The sequence below is a fragment of the Toxotes jaculatrix genome, chromosome 10, assembly GCF_017976425.1.
Source record: "Toxotes jaculatrix isolate fToxJac2 chromosome 10, fToxJac2.pri, whole genome shotgun sequence".
Taxonomy (NCBI): Eukaryota; Metazoa; Chordata; class Actinopteri; family Toxotidae; genus Toxotes; species Toxotes jaculatrix.
Window position 1 is genome coordinate 14,818,616 of NC_054403.1, and position 17,285 is coordinate 14,835,900.

A 17,285-nucleotide genomic window follows, 5' to 3' on the forward strand; every position below is an offset into this window, starting at 1 on the left:
CCAACTGGCATAATGAATTGCAACACGTTGCTGTTGCTGTCCTCGGTGCTGAAAGTGTTTGGCTTAGTTTTTCGGGGAGTAATATCTTTATAACAGTGTCTTAATTCAAATGATAACACACAGGAAATAAACAATATTCACTTGCAATGTGTAAAATCTTCGAAATGTATTGTTTATTGAACAATTTTGCCAGGAGGCATTGTGTTCCCTTGTTCACAGTCTTTGCTCAGAAGTTCGCAATGGCTAAAAAATAACCTTCCATTAAAAATAATGTGCAGTACATCCTTCAAATATCTGCAGGGAGAAATTACGACGCATGGTGTCAGTGTAATGTAAAGAGTCTGGGTTACACGAGCTTGTCGTCATTGCTATGTGGTTCCACCTCCTTATAACGTTCTCACTTCGATACTGACAGGATCGTTTCTGTGCTCGTTCTGTGTAAATGAACGATTTGCTCTAATTTCTACATATATAGGAAGCGAATTCTGGTGTTTATACAAGAAAGTGTTGGATTCCGTTCTCACAACGTACTTGGTGTCTCTGTGATGGATTACTGATGATTTCGGGTTTAACTATGGAACAAAGAAGACGGGAGCCAGGAAGGGCACGAGGATGTTTGGTCGGCTGCGTTGTTGTTGTGCTTTTGTGGAGCGTGGCCGCGGCGCAATTGAGATATTCAATCTCTGAGGAAGTTAACGAAGGAACTGTGGTTGGAAATATCGCCAAAGATCTGGGATTAGATAAAAGCACACTGAGAGACAGGAAGTATCGGATTGTTTCCAGTGGTGCCAATCCTCTTTTCCATGTAAATCAGAACGATGGCGTCCTGTATGTGAGCCGGAAGATTGACCGAGAAGAGGTGTGCGCGCAGAGCAGTACGTGTTTGCTAAATCTAAAAACCGTGCTAGAAAACCCACTGGAGGTGCACTACATTAGGGTAGAAGTGCTAGATATAAATGATCATTCGCCCGTATTCCAAGATAAAGAGACAATCCTCGAGATTTCAGAGTCCGTGTTGCCTGGAGCACGATTTCAGCTAAAAGCCTCAAGAGATCCAGACAGTGGTCATTTTTCTGTGCAACAATATAAAATTAGCGACAACGATCACTTCCGTTTGGAGGTTAAGGATAAAGGAGGCGATGGTAAAATTCCCATTTTAATAATTCGAAAATCTTTAGACAGGGAAACTGCAGCAAGTCACTCATTAGTGCTGACGGCGCTGGATGGAGGGAAACCTCCGAAATCAGGTGAAATGAATATTCAAATTAATGTTTTAGATATTAATGATAATGCTCCTGTTTTCACTAAAGATGTTTATTCTGTGATGCTCGATGAAAACGCACCAGTAGGAACCACAGTCATTCAAGTGAATGCAACTGATCTAGATGAAGGATCAAATGGAGATGTAGTTTATTCGTTCAGCAAAAGTATGAATCAAAACATATTAAATATATTTGATATCAATCCATCAACAGGTGAGATAACTGTTACAGGTTTATTAGACTATGAGGAGAAAGACAAATATGAAATTGAAATTCAGGTATCTGATAAAGGTTTCGCTCCTTTAACAACAGAAAAAAGTGTCATTATTCAAATAGTTGACGTGAATGACAATGCACCTGAGATTGAGGTCACCTCATTTTCCAACTCCATTCCTGAAGATTCCAGACCTGGAACTACAGTTGCCCTTATCAGTGTACATGACGTGGACTCTGGACTTAATGGAAAAGTTATTTGCTCCATAGGTGAGGACGTTCCTTTTACTTTATCTCCTTCCTTACAAGACAAAATGTATTCATTAGTAACCAAGTCCCCTCTGGACAGAGAGAGACAGTCACACTATGACCTGACAATTACTGCAAAAGACGCAGGTCAACCTCCTTTATCCTCTGAAAAGACAATAAGCGTTGTGGTGTCAGATGTGAATGACAACAGTCCAGAGTTTTCACTGAGCCCCTACACTTTCTATGTCACTGAGGGAAACAACCCAGGAGCCTCTGTGTTTTCGGTTAAAGCTTCCGATGCTGATGAGAATGAGAATGCGCGTATTTCCTATCATATTCTTAGAGGTGGAAGTGAGGACAATAAACTGACTTCATTTCTAAACATAAACTCTGAAAATGGAGACATCGTGGCGCTAAAAAGTTTTGACTTTGAAACACTGAAAACTTTCCAGTTCCACGTTGTTGCGTCAGATTCTGGAACTCCGTCACTGAGCAGCAACGTCACAGTCAACGTGTTCATTCTGGATCAGAACGACAACGCTCCAGTCATCCTCTATCCACTCAGCTCTAACGGTTCTGCTGAAGGTGTGGAGGAGATTCCCCGCAATGTCAACGCAGGACACTTGGTGACTAAAGTCAGAGCCTATGACGCTGATATAGGATATAACGGCTGGTTACTCTTTTCACTGCAGGAAGTTACTGACCACAGTCTCTTTGCTTTGGACCGCTACACAGGACAGATCAGAACACTTCGCTCATTCACAGAGACAGACGAGGCTGAGCACAAACTGCTCGTACTGGTCAAAGACAATGGCAACGTCTCACTCTCAGCAACAGCTACTGTCATTGTCAAAGTTGTGGAGCCCAAAGAGGCTTTTGCAGCTTCTGATGTTAAAACTTCAGCAAAAGTCGACGAGGATGATAACGTGACTTTTTATCTGATGATAACTTTGGGCTCAGTGTCTGTGCTTTTTCTCATCAGTATCATTGTGCTGATTGCAATGCAGTGCTCAAAGTCCACTGACTATACTTCGAAATATCTACAAGAGACTAATTATGATGGGACACTGTGTCACAGCATCCAGTACAGATCAGGAGACAAACGCTACATGTTAGTTGGACCCAGAATGAGTATAGGATCTACTATAGTCCCTGGCAGCCACGCGAATACACTAGTGCTTCCTGACAGGAGGAGAACATCTGAGGAGGTACAGTACATTTAAACAAGTGATTGTCATTTAGGTTCAAAACTTACTTGCTGTTTTTGAATACTATATATTTTAGGGGAATGTACATGTTTTTTTTTTAACATATGAGCCAAAATTTCATTTTCAACAAACAAAACCTGCAAAATCTTACCTCAAGTGTTTTTTGTCCAAATATGGTTGGAGTAGGCGCAACTGAGATATTATTTCTGTCCACATTGTCAATCCGTTTCCTATCTTTTATGTAAAGAATATCTTTAAGAGGTTTGGATTTCATGTTAATTGTTTCTGAAAAACGTTTATAGGGGATGGGGTTAAAGGTTAAATATATGAAAACTGTGGCATGTGTGCTGACTATTTGATTTCTATGTTTACTCACATACATACGACTGTGCTGTGCGACTTCATAGGGCAGGGCTATGGTTTTGTGAAATGTGGCACTGAATCCAATGGCAGTTCCTTGGTTTTGCATTGCAGGTTTGATTCTTTGACATTTTGAAAAGCACATTTTCGGTTACAGTAAAAGAGCTTTACAAGTTCCTGGCCAATCATTGACAGTAAATAAGCATATTATAAGAAAATTCTACGTCATTGTTGTGACTAGCTTTATAACCCTTATCAGCATTATCACTTTTCTCATGTACGGTCTTTTCTTTGCTTCTTCTTTGCTACTTTCCACTTCTTTCAGGCCATAATGTGATTAATGCTTTGTCTTCATGCTACAGGTTTTTGTTAATTTACTGTCTTTCTCTATAGCCTATACAAGTGTAGGATATGTAAAATTTCAAGTTGTCACTACCGTATAGTTACAATTAAGTTGTTGTTGCTTGTGCACTAAGACAACAAGAGTTATGCCTCCAGGTAAACAAAGAGTTCACTCGCTTCATATACAACAGCATGCTGCTTCAACGATGTCTCAATATCCACACAGTACTCATCCACTGACGACACATAATGTGAATTCTCTCGATAATGGGTGCAAAACGGCAGCATGAAAAAAACATGATACTGGAGTTTATGGTGCATTATTGTACAACAGACTTCAAATAATTCTCCAAATGCAGCTACACTGCAGTCAGTTGTAATTGCTGTCCATGGTGCTGAAAGTGTTTGGTCTCATTTTCCCACATTTTTTCATAAGAAAACAACAAACGTCAAATCACAAAACAACATTATCTCAGAGATTTAAGTCAGTGTTATGCAGCATCCTAAAACCGTTTAGAGAGCCTTGTTTTTAGTCTTTATTTGAGGGTAAATATTTGTGTGCTTGTTTACTGACATGGAGAACACCTCCTCATCTTTTTCCAGCAACTGAATTGTTTGGTCAGAGAATGGCGGGCAGCTACAAAACAGTTTAGCGTGAATCTAACGTGCTACAAACCCTACGAGGTTTATTCCGGCAGTGAGAGGTTTTGTCGCGTGGTGTCAGTGTAATGTAAAAAATCTGGGTTGCACGAGCTTGTCGTCATTGCATTTTGGTTCCACCTCTTGACAGCATTCTCACTTCGACGTTGGCTTCTTCTGGTCGTATTGTTTGCCACCATTTCTGCCTACTTAGAAGAGAATGGATATGTATATGTATGAAATTCCTGGATTTTTTGGTTGAAACGTGGTTGTTGTTGTTGTTGTGATGGATTACTGATGATTTCGGGTTTAATCATGGAACAAAGAAGACGCAAGCCACAAAAGGCGTGTGGATATTTGGTCGGCTGCGCGGTTGCTGTGCTTTTGTGGAATGTGGTCTCTGCACAAATACGATATTCAATCTCTGAGGAAGTGAACGAAGGAACTGTGGTTGGAAATATCGCTAAAGACCTGGGATTAGATAAAAGCACACTGAGAGACAGGAAGTATCGGATTGTTTCCAGCGGTGCGGATCCTCTTTTCCATGTAAATCAGAACGACGGCGTCCTGTATGTGAGCCGGAAGATTGACCGAGAAGAGGTGTGCGCGCAGAGCAGTACGTGTTTAATAAATCTAAAAACCGTGCTAGAAAACCCACTGGAGGTGCACTATGTTGAAGTGGAGGTGCTGGATATAAATGATCATTCTCCAAGTTTCCCGGAGAAAGATAAAAGGCTGGAGATTTCAGAGTCCGTGTTACCCGGAGCACGATTTCAGCTAAAACCTTCACGGGATCTAGACAGTGGTCATTTTTCTGTGCAGCAATATAAACTTAGCGATAACGATCACTTCCGTTTGGAGGTTAAGGATAAAAGAGGCGACGGCAAAATTCCCGTTTTAGTAATTCGAAAATCTCTGGACAGGGAAACTGCAGCAAGCCACTCATTAGTGCTGACGGCGCTGGATGGAGGGAAACCTCCGAAATCTGGCGACATGAATATTCTAGTTAATGTTTTGGATATTAATGATAAAGCTCCCGTTTTTACTCAAGATGTTTATTCTGTGATGCTCGATGAAAACGCTGCAGTAGGCACAACTGTCGTACAAGTAAATGCAACTGATTTAGATGAAGGACCAAACGGAGATGTAATTTATTCATTCAGCAACAGTATGAATCAAAACATATTAAATCTATTTGATATAAACCCATTAACAGGTGAGATAACTGTGAAAGGTTTAATAGACTATGAAGAGAAGGACAACTATGAAATTGAAATTGAGGCATCAGATAAAGGCCTCGCTCCTTTAACAACAGAGAAAAGTGTCATTATCAAGATAGTTGATGTGAATGACAATGCACCTGAGATTGAGGTCACCTCATTTTCCAACTCCATCCCTGAAGATTCCAGACCTGGAACTACAGTTGCCCTTATCAGTGTAAATGACTTGGATTCTGGACTTAATGGAAAAGTTATTTGCGCTGTAAATGAGGATGTTCCGTTTACTTTATCTCCATCCTTAAAAGACAAAATGTATTCATTAGTAACCAAGTCCCCTCTGGACAGAGAGAAACAGTCACACTATGACCTGACAATTACTGCAAAAGATGCTGGTCAACCTCCTTTATCCTCTGAAAAGACAATAAGCGTTGTGGTGTCAGATGTGAATGACAATAGTCCAGAGTTTTCACTGAGCCCCTACACTTTCTATGTCACTGAGGGAAACAATCCGGGAGCCTCTGTGTTTTTGGTTAAAGCTTTTGATCGTGATGAGAATGAGAATGCACACATTTCCTATCATATTCTCAGAGATGGAAGTGAGGACAATAAACTGACGTCATTTCTAAACATCAACTCTGAAACTGGAGACATTATGGCACTAAAAAGTTTTGACTTTGAAACACTGAAAACTTTCCAGTTCCACGTTGTTGCGTCAGATTCTGGAACTCCGTCACTGAGCAGCAACGTCACAGTCAACGTGTTCATTCTGGATCAGAACGACAACGCTCCAGTCATCCTCTATCCACTCAGCTCTAACGGTTCTGCTGAAGGTGTGGAGGAGATTCCCCGCAATGTCAACGCAGGACACTTGGTGACTAAAGTCAGAGCCTATGACGCTGATATAGGATATAACGGCTGGTTACTCTTTTCACTGCAGGAAGTTACTGACCACAGTCTCTTTGCTTTGGACCGCTACACAGGACAGATAAGAACACTTCGCTCATTCACAGAGACAGACGAGGCTGAGCACAAACTGCTCGTGCTGGTCAAAGACAATGGCAACGTCTCACTCTCAGCAACAGCTACTGTCATTGTCAAAGTTGTGGAGCCCAAAGAGGCTTTTGCAGCTTCTGATATTAAAACTTCAGCAAAAGCAGATGAAGATGATAACGTGACTTTTTACCTGATGATAACTTTGGGCTCAGTGTCTGTGCTTTTTCTCATCAGTATCATTGTGCTGATTGCAATGCAGTGCTCAAAGTCCACTGACTATACTTCTAAATATCTACAAGAGACTAATTATGATGGGACACTGTGTCACAGCATCCAGTACAGATCTGGTGACAAACGCTACATGTTAGTTGGACCCAGAATGAGTATAGGATCTACTATAGTCCCGGGCAGCCACGCGAATACACTAGTGCTTCCTGACAGGAGAAGAACATCTGAGGAGGTAAGGAATGTTAAATCAGGTTTTCTTTCTCTCTCTTTCTATACCAGATTATTTAAGTTTTCGCCTGTCTCCTGTCCTATAAATTTCAAGTTTTAATACATTAAGTGAACCAAGACTGGAATGAGGTAACCCACGAGAACATTTTACATCTCATGGCACTATTAAAAACTGAACTTGAAATGGAAGATTATCACCAAATGAACGGGAACGATGTAAGGTTAGTTCTGAGCGCTGTTCATGGTGCTGAACTTGAGTGCTGTTGTTACCTACCAGTTACCACTAACTGACCCAGTATTTTATATTGCACTACTTTATGTCAGGATATAAGTATTTTATGACGTGTTATGTAGACTCTTCTAAACATTTTGAGAAGCCTCCCTCTACACCTATATAGAAAGGAGCGTTTGTGCTGACAGTGAACAGTCACAAGAACTCCTTTCATTCACATGACTATCTGGGAAATGTTTTCATAGAAAATACATAGCATTCAGCTATTGGCTTTTTGGTTTCTGCAGTGTAAATTTAGATCGCATGGTGTCAGTGTACTAACAAAAACAAACCTTACACGAGCTTGTCATCGTGGTATTTGGTTCCACCTCTTGAGGGAGTCCGGAACTCGATAGACGCAGTCGTTTTTGAGCTTGCTGCTGCCTTTATAAAGACTCGTTTTGCTATCATGTCTGTTGTCGTAGCAAAAGGATGAATATTTTTATACATGGACAAATTGGATTCTGTCATTATAACGACGTTATTGTTTTTGAGACGGATTACTTTTGATTTCGGGTGTAACGATGGAACAAAGAAGATACGGCAGAGGACGTTTGGTCGGCTGTGTGGTTGCTGTGCTTTTTTGGAGCTTGGCTTCGGCGCAAATACGATATTCAATTCCCGAGGAGGTTAACGAAGGAACTGTGGTTGGAAATATCGCAAAAGATCTGGGATTAGATAAAAGCACGCTGAGAGACAGGAAGTATCGGATTGTTTCCAGTGGTGCGGATCCTCTTTTCCATGTAAATCAGAACGATGGCGTCCTGTATGTAAGTCGAAAGATTGACAGGGAAGATGTGTGCGCGCAGAGCAGTACGTGTTTAATAAATCTAAAAACGGTGCTAGAAAACCCACTGGAGGTACACTATGTGGCAGTAGAGGTGTTGGATATAAATGATCATTCTCCCAGTTTCCCAGAGGAAGAGAAACGGTTGGAAATTTCAGAGTCCGTGTTACCTGGAGCAAGATTTCAGCTAAAACCTTCACGGGATCTAGACAGTGGTCATTTTTCGGTGCAGCAATATAAACTCAGCCACAACGATCACTTCCGTTTGGAAGTAAGAGATAAAGGGGAAGACGGTAAAATACCTATATTAGTTTTGCAGAAATCTTTGGATAGAGAAGCAGCGAAAAGTCACTCTTTAGTGCTGACGGCGTTGGATGGAGGAAAACCTCCGAAATCAGGTGAAATGGATATTCTAGTTAATGTTTTGGATGTGAATGATAACACACCCATTTTCTCTAAGGATATTTACTCTGTTATGCTCACTGAAAATGCCCCAATAGGCACCACTGTCGTACAAGTGAATGCAACTGATTCAGATAACGGCCAGAATGGAGAAGTGTATTACTCATTTGGTAACAGTGTGAGTAATAAATTATTTAAGCTTTTTGATATTAATCCATTAACAGGTGAGATAACTGTCAAAGGTCTGATAGACTATGAGCAAAAAGACAAGTATGAAATAGAAATTCAGGCATCGGATAAAGGTTTCGCTCCCCTAACTACAGAGAAAAGCGTTATTATCCAAATAGTTGACGTGAATGACAATGCACCTGAGATTGAGGTCACCTCATTTTCCAACTCCATTCCTGAAGATTCCAGACCTGGAACTACAGTTGCCCTTATCAGTGTAAATGACATGGACTCTGGACTTAATGGAAAAGTTATTTGCTCCATAGGTGAGAATGTTCCTTTTACTTTATCTCCTTCATTACAAGAAAAAATGTATTCATTAGTAACCAAGTCCCCTCTGGACAGAGAGAGACAGTCACACTATGACCTGACAATTACTGCAAAAGATGCTGGTCAACCTCATTTATCCTCTGAAAAGACAATAAATGTCATTGTGTCAGATGTGAATGACAATAGTCCAGAGTTTTCACTGAGCCCCTACACTTTCTATGTCACTGAGGGAAACAATCCAGGTGCCTTTGTGTTTTCGGTTAAAGCGTTTGATCGTGATGAGAATGAGAATGCGCGTATTTCCTATCATATTCTGAGAGATGGAAGTGAGGACAATAAAGTGACTTCATTTCTAAACATAAACTCTGAAAATGGAGACATTGTGGCGCTAAAAAGTTTTGACTTTGAAACACTGAAAACTTTCCAGTTCCACGTTGTTGCGTCAGATTCTGGAACTCCGTCACTGAGCAGCAACGTCACAGTCAACGTGTTCATTCTGGATCAGAACGACAACGCTCCAGTCATCCTCTATCCACTCAGCTCTAACGGTTCTGCTGAAGGTGTGGAGGAGATTCCCCGCAATGTCAACGCAGGACACTTGGTGACTAAAGTCAGAGCCTATGACGCTGATATAGGATATAACGGCTGGTTACTCTTTTCACTGCAGGAAGTTACTGACCACAGTCTCTTTGCTTTGGACCGCTACACAGGACAGATCAGAACACTTCGCTCATTCACAGAGACAGACGAGGCTGAGCACAAACTGCTCGTACTGGTCAAAGACAATGGCAACGTCTCACTTTCAGCAACAGCTACTGTCATTGTCAAAGTTGTGGAGCCCAAAGAGGCTTTTGCAGCTTCTGATGTTAAAACTTCAGCAAAAGCAGATGAAGATGATAACGTGACTTTTTACCTGATGATAACTTTGGGCTCAGTGTCTGTGCTTTTTCTCATCAGTATCATTGTGCTGATTGCAATGCAGTGCTCAAAGTCCACTGACTATACTTCTAAATATCTACAAGAGACTAATTATGATGGGACACTGTGTCACAGCATCCAGTACAGATCTGGAGACAAACGCTACATGTTAGTTGGACCCAGAATGAGTATAGGATCTACTATAGTCCCAGGCAGCCATGCGAATACACTAGTGCTTCCTGACAGGAGGAGAACATCTGAGGAGGTAAGACTATTTTTGTAAAAACCGTAGCTTGTTTCTGCTGGCAGCGTTTTTCATTTGTTCGTTTCCTAATTAGTTCAGTCACTCATTCACTGCATATACTTTCTGTGTGTGTGCTGGTAGAATGGTATCATAGTTCAGTGAAGCTAGACACTTGAGTGGCACCATGGTGTTTTCAGTCTGAATTTTGATCATGATGTACCTGCCTTCGGTCATAGATGTAACTATGACAGCGGCTGTTTACACAGGTTGACATGTGCCGACTAATTCCTTTGTTATTTCTTAGTTTCCGTCTTTTCCACTATAATCTGGACGAACATATCGGTGTCAGTTAAATTGTAGAGAATTTTGCACTCTCACTCATAGAAGAATGAGAGCTGAGTTTTCCTTACATCTGTAGTAATGTAACAAAGTCACGCGTGGTTGGGCGGAATTATAAACGGCCTTCTTCGCTGTCCCTGGTACTGATATGATTTGGCCTCGTGTTCTGATAACTGTCCGATTTGATGTCTCCATTTTTGCTTTGAGCCATTTAAGTTTTGATTGTTAAATCTCCTTAAACGATATAGTGTTTGTCAACAACCTCAGAGCAAAGGTAAATAAATACAAAACCACGATATAGTGCTATAAAAAAAATAACTATAGAAACTTTGGTTTCCTTGTAGTGAACAGTGAGATCGCATGGTGTCAGTGTGTCAGGCAAATAACGGCTTTAGCTTGTCCTCTCTGCATTTTGGTTCCACCTCTTTATAGCGAGCTCAGCCTGATACTGACCAACTCGCTCGTCGGCTTCCTGCTGCCTTTATATATACTGCCCATTATTTTCAATATTTTTGACAAAGGGTGACCAGCGGCATAAAGCGGATGTGTTGGATTCATTTATTTCAACGCGATTATTGTTTCAGCAACGAACCGATGACAGTTTTGTTTTAATTATGGAACAAAGAAGATGCGAGGCGAGAAGGGCGAGGGGACGGTGGATCGGCAGCGTTGTTGTTGTGCTTTTGTGGAGCGAGGTCTCGGCGCAACTGAGATATTCAATCTCTGAGGAAGTTCCCGAAGGAACTGTGGTTGGAAATATCGCTAAAGATCTGGGATTAGATAAAAGCACACTGAGAGACAGGAAGTATCGGATTGTTTCCAGCGGTGCGGATCCTCTTTTCCATGTAAATCAGAACGATGGCGTCCTGTATGTGAGCCGGAAGATTGACAGGGAAGAGGTGTGCGAGCGAACCAGCACATGTATGATGAATCTAAAAACCGTGCTGGAAAACCCACTGGAGGTGCACTATGTGGGCGTGGAGGTGCTAGATATAAATGACCATTCCCCAAGTTTCCCAGAGGAAGAGATAACGCTAGAAATTTTCGAATCTGTGTCACCTGGAGTACGTATTCCGCTACAACCTGCACGAGATCCAGACAGTGGCCCCTTTTCTGTTCAACAGTATAAACTCAGCTCTAATGACCACTTTCGTCTAGAAGTTAAAGATAAAGGGGAAGATGGTAAAATACCAGTATTAACTGTGCAAAAATCTTTAGACAGGGAAACTGCGGAAAGCCACTCATTAGTGCTGACCGCACAGGATGGAGGGAAACCTCCGAAATCTGGGGAGATTAATATTCTGATAAATGTTTTGGATGTTAATGATAACACACCTGTTTTTACTAAAGATGTTTACTCTGTGATGCTCGATGAAAATGCAGCAGTAGGAGCCATAGTCGCACAAATAAATGCAACTGATTTGGATGAAGGATCAAACGGAGATGTAGTTTATTCATTTAGCAACAGTGTAAATCGTAAATTCTTTAAACTTTTTGGAATAAACCCATCAACAGGTGAGATAACCGTAAAAGGTCATATAGACTATGAAGAGAAGGACAAATATGAAATTGAAATTCAAGCATCAGATAAAGGCTTCGCTCCTTTGTCAACACAAAAAAGTGTCATTATTCAAATACTTGACGTGAATGACAATGCACCTGAGATTGAGGTCACCTCATTTTCCAACTCCATCCCTGAAGATTCCAGACCTGGAACTACAGTTGCCCTTATCAGTGTAAATGACTTGGACTCTGGTCTTAATGGAAAAGTTATTTGCTCCTTAGGTGAGGACGTTCCTTTTACTTTATCTCCTTCCTTACAAGACAAAATGTATTCATTAGTAACCAAGTCCCCTCTGGACAGAGAGAAACAGTCACACTATGACCTGACAATTACTGCAAAAGATGCTGGTCAACCTCCTTTATCCTCTGAAAAGACAATAAGCGTTGTGGTATCAGATGTGAATGACAACAGTCCAGAGTTTTCACTCAGCCCCTACACTTTCTATGTCACTGAGGGAAACAATCCAGGAGCCTCTGTGTTTTCAGTTAAAGCTTCTGATGCTGATGAGAATGAGAATGCGTGTATTTCCTATCATATTCTTAGAGGTGGAAGTGTGGACAATAAACTGACATCATTTCTAAACATCAACGCTGAAACTGGAGACATTATGGCGCTAAAAAGTTTTGACTTTGAAACACTGAAAACTTTCCAGTTCCACGTTGTTGCGTCAGATTCTGGAACTCCGTCACTGAGCAGCAACGTCACAGTCAATGTGTTCATTCTGGATCAGAACGACAATGCTCCAGTCATCCTCTATCCACTCAGCTCTAACGGTTCTGCTGAAGGTGTGGAGGAGATTCCCCGCAATGTCAACGCAGGACACTTGGTGACTAAAGTCAGAGCCTATGACGCTGATATAGGATATAACGGCTGGTTACTCTTTTCACTGCAGGAAGTTACTGACCACAGTCTCTTTGCTTTGGACCGCTACACAGGACAGATCAGAACACTTCGCTCATTCACAGAGACAGACGAGGCTGAGCACAAACTGCTCGTACTGGTCAAAGACAATGGCAACGTCTCACTCTCAGCAACAGCTACTGTCATTGTCAAAGTTGTGGAGCCCAAAGAGGCTTTTGCAGCTTCTGATGTTAAAACTTCAGCAAAAGTCGACGAGGATGATAACGTGACTTTTTACCTGATGATAACTTTGGGCTCAGTGTCTGTGCTTTTTCTCATCAGTATCATTGTGCTGATTGCAATGCAGTGCTCAAAGTCCACTGACTATACTTCGAAATATCTACAAGAGACTAATTATGATGGGACACTGTGTCACAGCATCCAGTACAGATCAGGAGACAAACGCTACATGTTAGTTGGACCCAGAATGAGTATAGGATCTACTATAGTCCCGGGCAGCCACGCGAATACACTAGTGCTTCCTGACAGGAGGAGAACATCTGAGGAGGTAAGAAAAATTCCTTTTCATCAGGGCAGTTCTGGTATGAGTGCTCGTGATAGATGAGAAGAAGATTCTTGCGATTTAAGTGTCACAAATACTGAACCACACCACTCATTCAGAACAGATAAGTTCTGGAAATGGACTACAGGCCTATGTGCAACATAAGGAGGCTGTGTGTTCTCATGAGACTGATGCTTTAAGGTTTTGGTTTACAGGTGGTTGCAGAGCTTATTTTCACATAGACCAGACTATTTTTGATTAGGAAATTGTGCATTGGACTGCAGTTACTACTACCTATGTGGTCATTTTCACAAAGTTGTGTAGTTATTTTATGACAGTTTGAGTAGTAAACAGGTGCGTGCCAGATGGTATAGGATCATTTATTATATGAATGCACTTTTATTTGGAGAAATGGGATCTGCTCTTTAACATGCTTCTGAATAATTTGCTGCAGCTGTTCACTGGCCTCACCGTACAAATATGCCAAAAGCAGTTGGTGACATTTTAGAACATCACCGCACCTCAGTGAAATTTCTTCTAGACCAAATACATCATTTCTGACGAAAAGCAGCACCTTCGTCTTGCTTAGCTGGCATCATGTTTGTTTGTCCATATACACATAGCGCTGTCTCCTTGATGTTGGATAGTTGTGGATATACGTCATTAGTTGCAGTTTGTTGATGCGGTTTTTCATAGCGTTCAAGTAAGCAGGAAATGTGACTACGCACTGTAGTCTGTGCCAACATGTCTGAATTCAGTTGGAACAGTCACTGTCCGCGGTGCTGAAAGTCGTTCTATTCACGCAGCCATTCCTCTTTAAATGTTACTGAAATAAGGACCTAGTAGCAGCATAGATTATTCGAAATAATAGCTTTCTTAAGTGGGAACTTGTTGCCACTCCGACCCATTGCTTCATAAAAAATACTGTTAACTAATTTTTTGGTTCAAGCACAAAACAGACTGTCTCCCTTGTCATTCGCTGTTGTATGAACTTTTGATTTTACTATATTATTTAGATGAACAGTGCTGCAATAACGTTGTGCTTCGCATGGTGTCGGTATAATGGCAAATAGTGTTTCTAGATATTGTCGTCATCACTTTGAGGTCCAACCCTATATTTTAGCATTACGTGAAAAGAGCTTGTAGACGAAATTAGCGCTGTATGATTCCCAACGCCGAGCTGGCTGATGGAGCACAGTTTCCAGAGGAATAGGGTTTATTTTTTCTTGACCACAATATTATAGATCCCGGAGTTGTTATTTTTCGCACTACATAATGGAGCAAAGCGGACACCAGGCGCGGACCGAGCGATGGAGATGCGTAGCATACCTGGTGGTTTTGGTAACGTTTTGGAGCGAAACCTCAGCTCAGATTCGATATTCCATCTCCGAAGAGGTGAACGAAGGAAGTGTTGTTGGAAACATAGCGAAAGACTTGGGAATTGATAAGGCGACGCTGAAAGATAGAGAATATCGTATCGTTGGCAGTTCAACGGAGCCCCTTTTTCGTTTGAATAAAGACGACGGTATCCTGTATGTCAGCCGGAAAGTGGACAGGGAAGAGATCTGTGAACGAAGCAGCGCGTGTGTAATCAACCTGAAAACAGTGCTGGAAAATCCTCTGGAGATCCATTATGTGACCGTAGAGGTGCTGGACGTAAACGACCATTCTCCCATCTTTCCAGAGAAAGAGAAACGACTAGAGATATTTGAATCGACATTACCGGGAGCGAGGTTCCAGCTCCAACCTGCGCGCGACCCAGATGGTGGTCAGTTTTCTGTTCAGCAGTATAAACTCAGTCACAATGACCACTTTCGTTTGGAAGTTAAGGAGAGAGGCGAAGACCGTAAGATGCCATTTCTCGTTTTACAGAAGCAGTTAGACAGAGAGGCCACGAGAGAGCATAAGCTTTTGCTTTCAGCTATTGATGGCGGGAGGCCGGCTAGGTCTGGAACAATAGAAATACTGATTGAGGTGCTTGATGTTAATGACAATTCACCTGTTTTTACACAAGATGTATATTCTGCTATTTTAAATGAAAACGCAGCCCCTGGCACTTTAGTTATCCAGGTTAATGCGACAGATTTGGATGAGAGCGCAAACGGCGAAATTGTTTACTCCTTTGGCAAAGAAGTGGATGCAAATGTGCAAAATCTATTTAACATAGAACCAGAGACAGGGGAAATTACAGTGATAGGTGCAATTGATTATGAAGAAAAGAAAACCTATGAAATTGATATACAAGCTTCAGATAAAGGTCCCGTTCCTCTGTCCACAGACAAAACTGTGATTATAAAGGTAATCGACCTTAATGATAATCCCCCAGAGATTGAAATTACATCATTTTCAAAATCAGTTCCTGAGGATTCTAGAATTGGAACAACAGTAGCTTTGATCAGTGTCAATGATCTGGACTCTGGCCTCAATGGAAAGGTTTCCTGTTTTTTACGCGAGGACGTTCCTTTCGCTGTTTCTCCATCTCTGCAGGATAATATGTACGCCATAGTATCGAAGTCTCAGCTGGACAGAGAAGAAAAGTCTTTTTATGAAATTACAATTGTTGCAAAGGACACAGGAGAGCCACCACTCTCATCTGAAAAGACAATAAGTGTGGTTGTATCAGATGTGAACGATAACAGACCACAGTTTTCACTGAGCCCATATACGTTCTATATTACTGAAAATAATGATCTAACTGGACCGGTATTTTCAGTCAGGGCATCTGATCTTGATGATAGTGATAATGCGCATATTTCATATCACATTCCGAGGGACAGCGGTGGAGATAGAACTGGTCTGTTTTTAAATATTAACTCTGAAAATGGAGACATTATGGCGCTGAAAAGTTTCGACTTTGAAACACTGAAAACTTTCCAGTTCCACGTTGTTGCGTCAGATTCTGGAACTCCGTCACTGAGCAGCAACGTCACAGTCAACGTGTTCATTCTGGATCAGAACGACAACGCTCCAGTCATCCTCTATCCACTCAGCTCTAACGGTTCTGCTGAAGGTGTGGAGGAGATTCCCCGCAATGTCAACGCAGGACACTTGGTGACTAAAGTCAGAGCCTATGACGCTGATATAGGATATAACGGCTGGTTACTCTTTTCACTGCAGGAAGTTACTGACCACAGTCTCTTTGCTTTGGACCGCTATACAGGACAGATCAGAACACTTCGCTCATTCACAGAGACAGACGAGGCTGAGCACAAACTGCTCGTACTGGTCAAAGACAATGGCAACGTCTCACTCTCAGCAACAGCTACTGTCATTGTCAAAGTTGTGGAGCCCAAAGAGGCTTTTGCAGCTTCTGATGTTAAAACTTCAGCAAAAGTTGACGAGGATGATAACGTGACTTTTTACCTGATGATAACTTTGGGCTCAGTGTCTGTGCTTTTTCTCATCAGTATCATTGTGCTGATTGCAATGCAGTGCTCAAAGTCCACAGACTATACTTCTAAATATCTACAAGAGACTAATTATGATGGGACACTGTGTCACAGCATCCAGTACAGATCTGGAGACAAACGCTACATGTTAGTTGGACCCAGAATGAGTATAGGATCTACTATAGTCCCTGGCAGCCACGCGAATACACTAGTGCTTCCTGACAGGAGAAGAACATATGAGGAGGTAATGAGATGTCACCTGCCCTCTTAATCTTGCAGACACACACCCATACATACCATATACCTTCTGTCTGTTTTAATGTTTTTGAGTCACTGATTAACAGATCTGAGTCATTAGTTCAAACATTCTTATATGAACTAATGACTATACGTTTATTTTTGAATGGTGGATTTATATAGCTTTGTACATGTCAAAAACAAAATCTGCCTGTTGTAATAACAACTGTTATTATCAGCAGTAGTAGTAGAAGTACTAGTTGTATTAATAGTAGCAGTTGTTGAAGTTAAT

General features: G+C 41.5%; 5 protein-coding genes across 6 annotated transcripts in view; all 5 read left to right on the forward strand.

The window, feature by feature from the left end:
• Positions 1–17,285, forward strand: part of LOC121188169 (protocadherin alpha-C2-like) — a 132,260-nt gene that overhangs the window by 2,769 nt on the left and 112,206 nt on the right. Inside the window, exon 1 of one of the 2 annotated variants that reach the window (XM_041047768.1) lies at positions 11,016–13,373. The exons of the other annotated variant lie outside the window; for it this stretch is intronic. Coding sequence (XP_040903702.1) covers positions 11,016–13,373 — 2,358 coding nt within the window. Of the gene's footprint in view, positions 1–11,015; positions 13,374–17,285 lie in introns of those variants that run through there. 2 annotated transcript variants of the gene reach the window in all.
• Positions 575–2,947, forward strand: LOC121188853 (protocadherin alpha-3-like). Its single transcript, XM_041048792.1, has one exon. The coding sequence runs from the start codon at positions 575–577 to the stop codon at positions 2,945–2,947; it is 2,373 nt and encodes a 790-aa protein (XP_040904726.1).
• Positions 4,548–7,233, forward strand: LOC121188854 (protocadherin alpha-3-like). The gene is made up of 2 exons (XM_041048794.1): positions 4,548–6,965; positions 7,220–7,233. Exons 1-2 carry the CDS (start codon positions 4,571–4,573, stop codon positions 7,231–7,233), a joined length of 2,409 nt encoding a protein of 802 aa, XP_040904728.1. The 5' UTR covers positions 4,548–4,570.
• On the forward strand, positions 7,738–10,101 carry LOC121188181 (protocadherin alpha-8-like). The gene has a single exon (XM_041047793.1). The coding sequence runs from the start codon at positions 7,738–7,740 to the stop codon at positions 10,099–10,101; it is 2,364 nt and encodes a 787-aa protein (XP_040903727.1).
• LOC121188855 (protocadherin alpha-3-like) lies at positions 14,643–17,027 on the forward strand. The gene has a single exon (XM_041048795.1). The coding sequence runs from the start codon at positions 14,643–14,645 to the stop codon at positions 17,025–17,027; it is 2,385 nt and encodes a 794-aa protein (XP_040904729.1).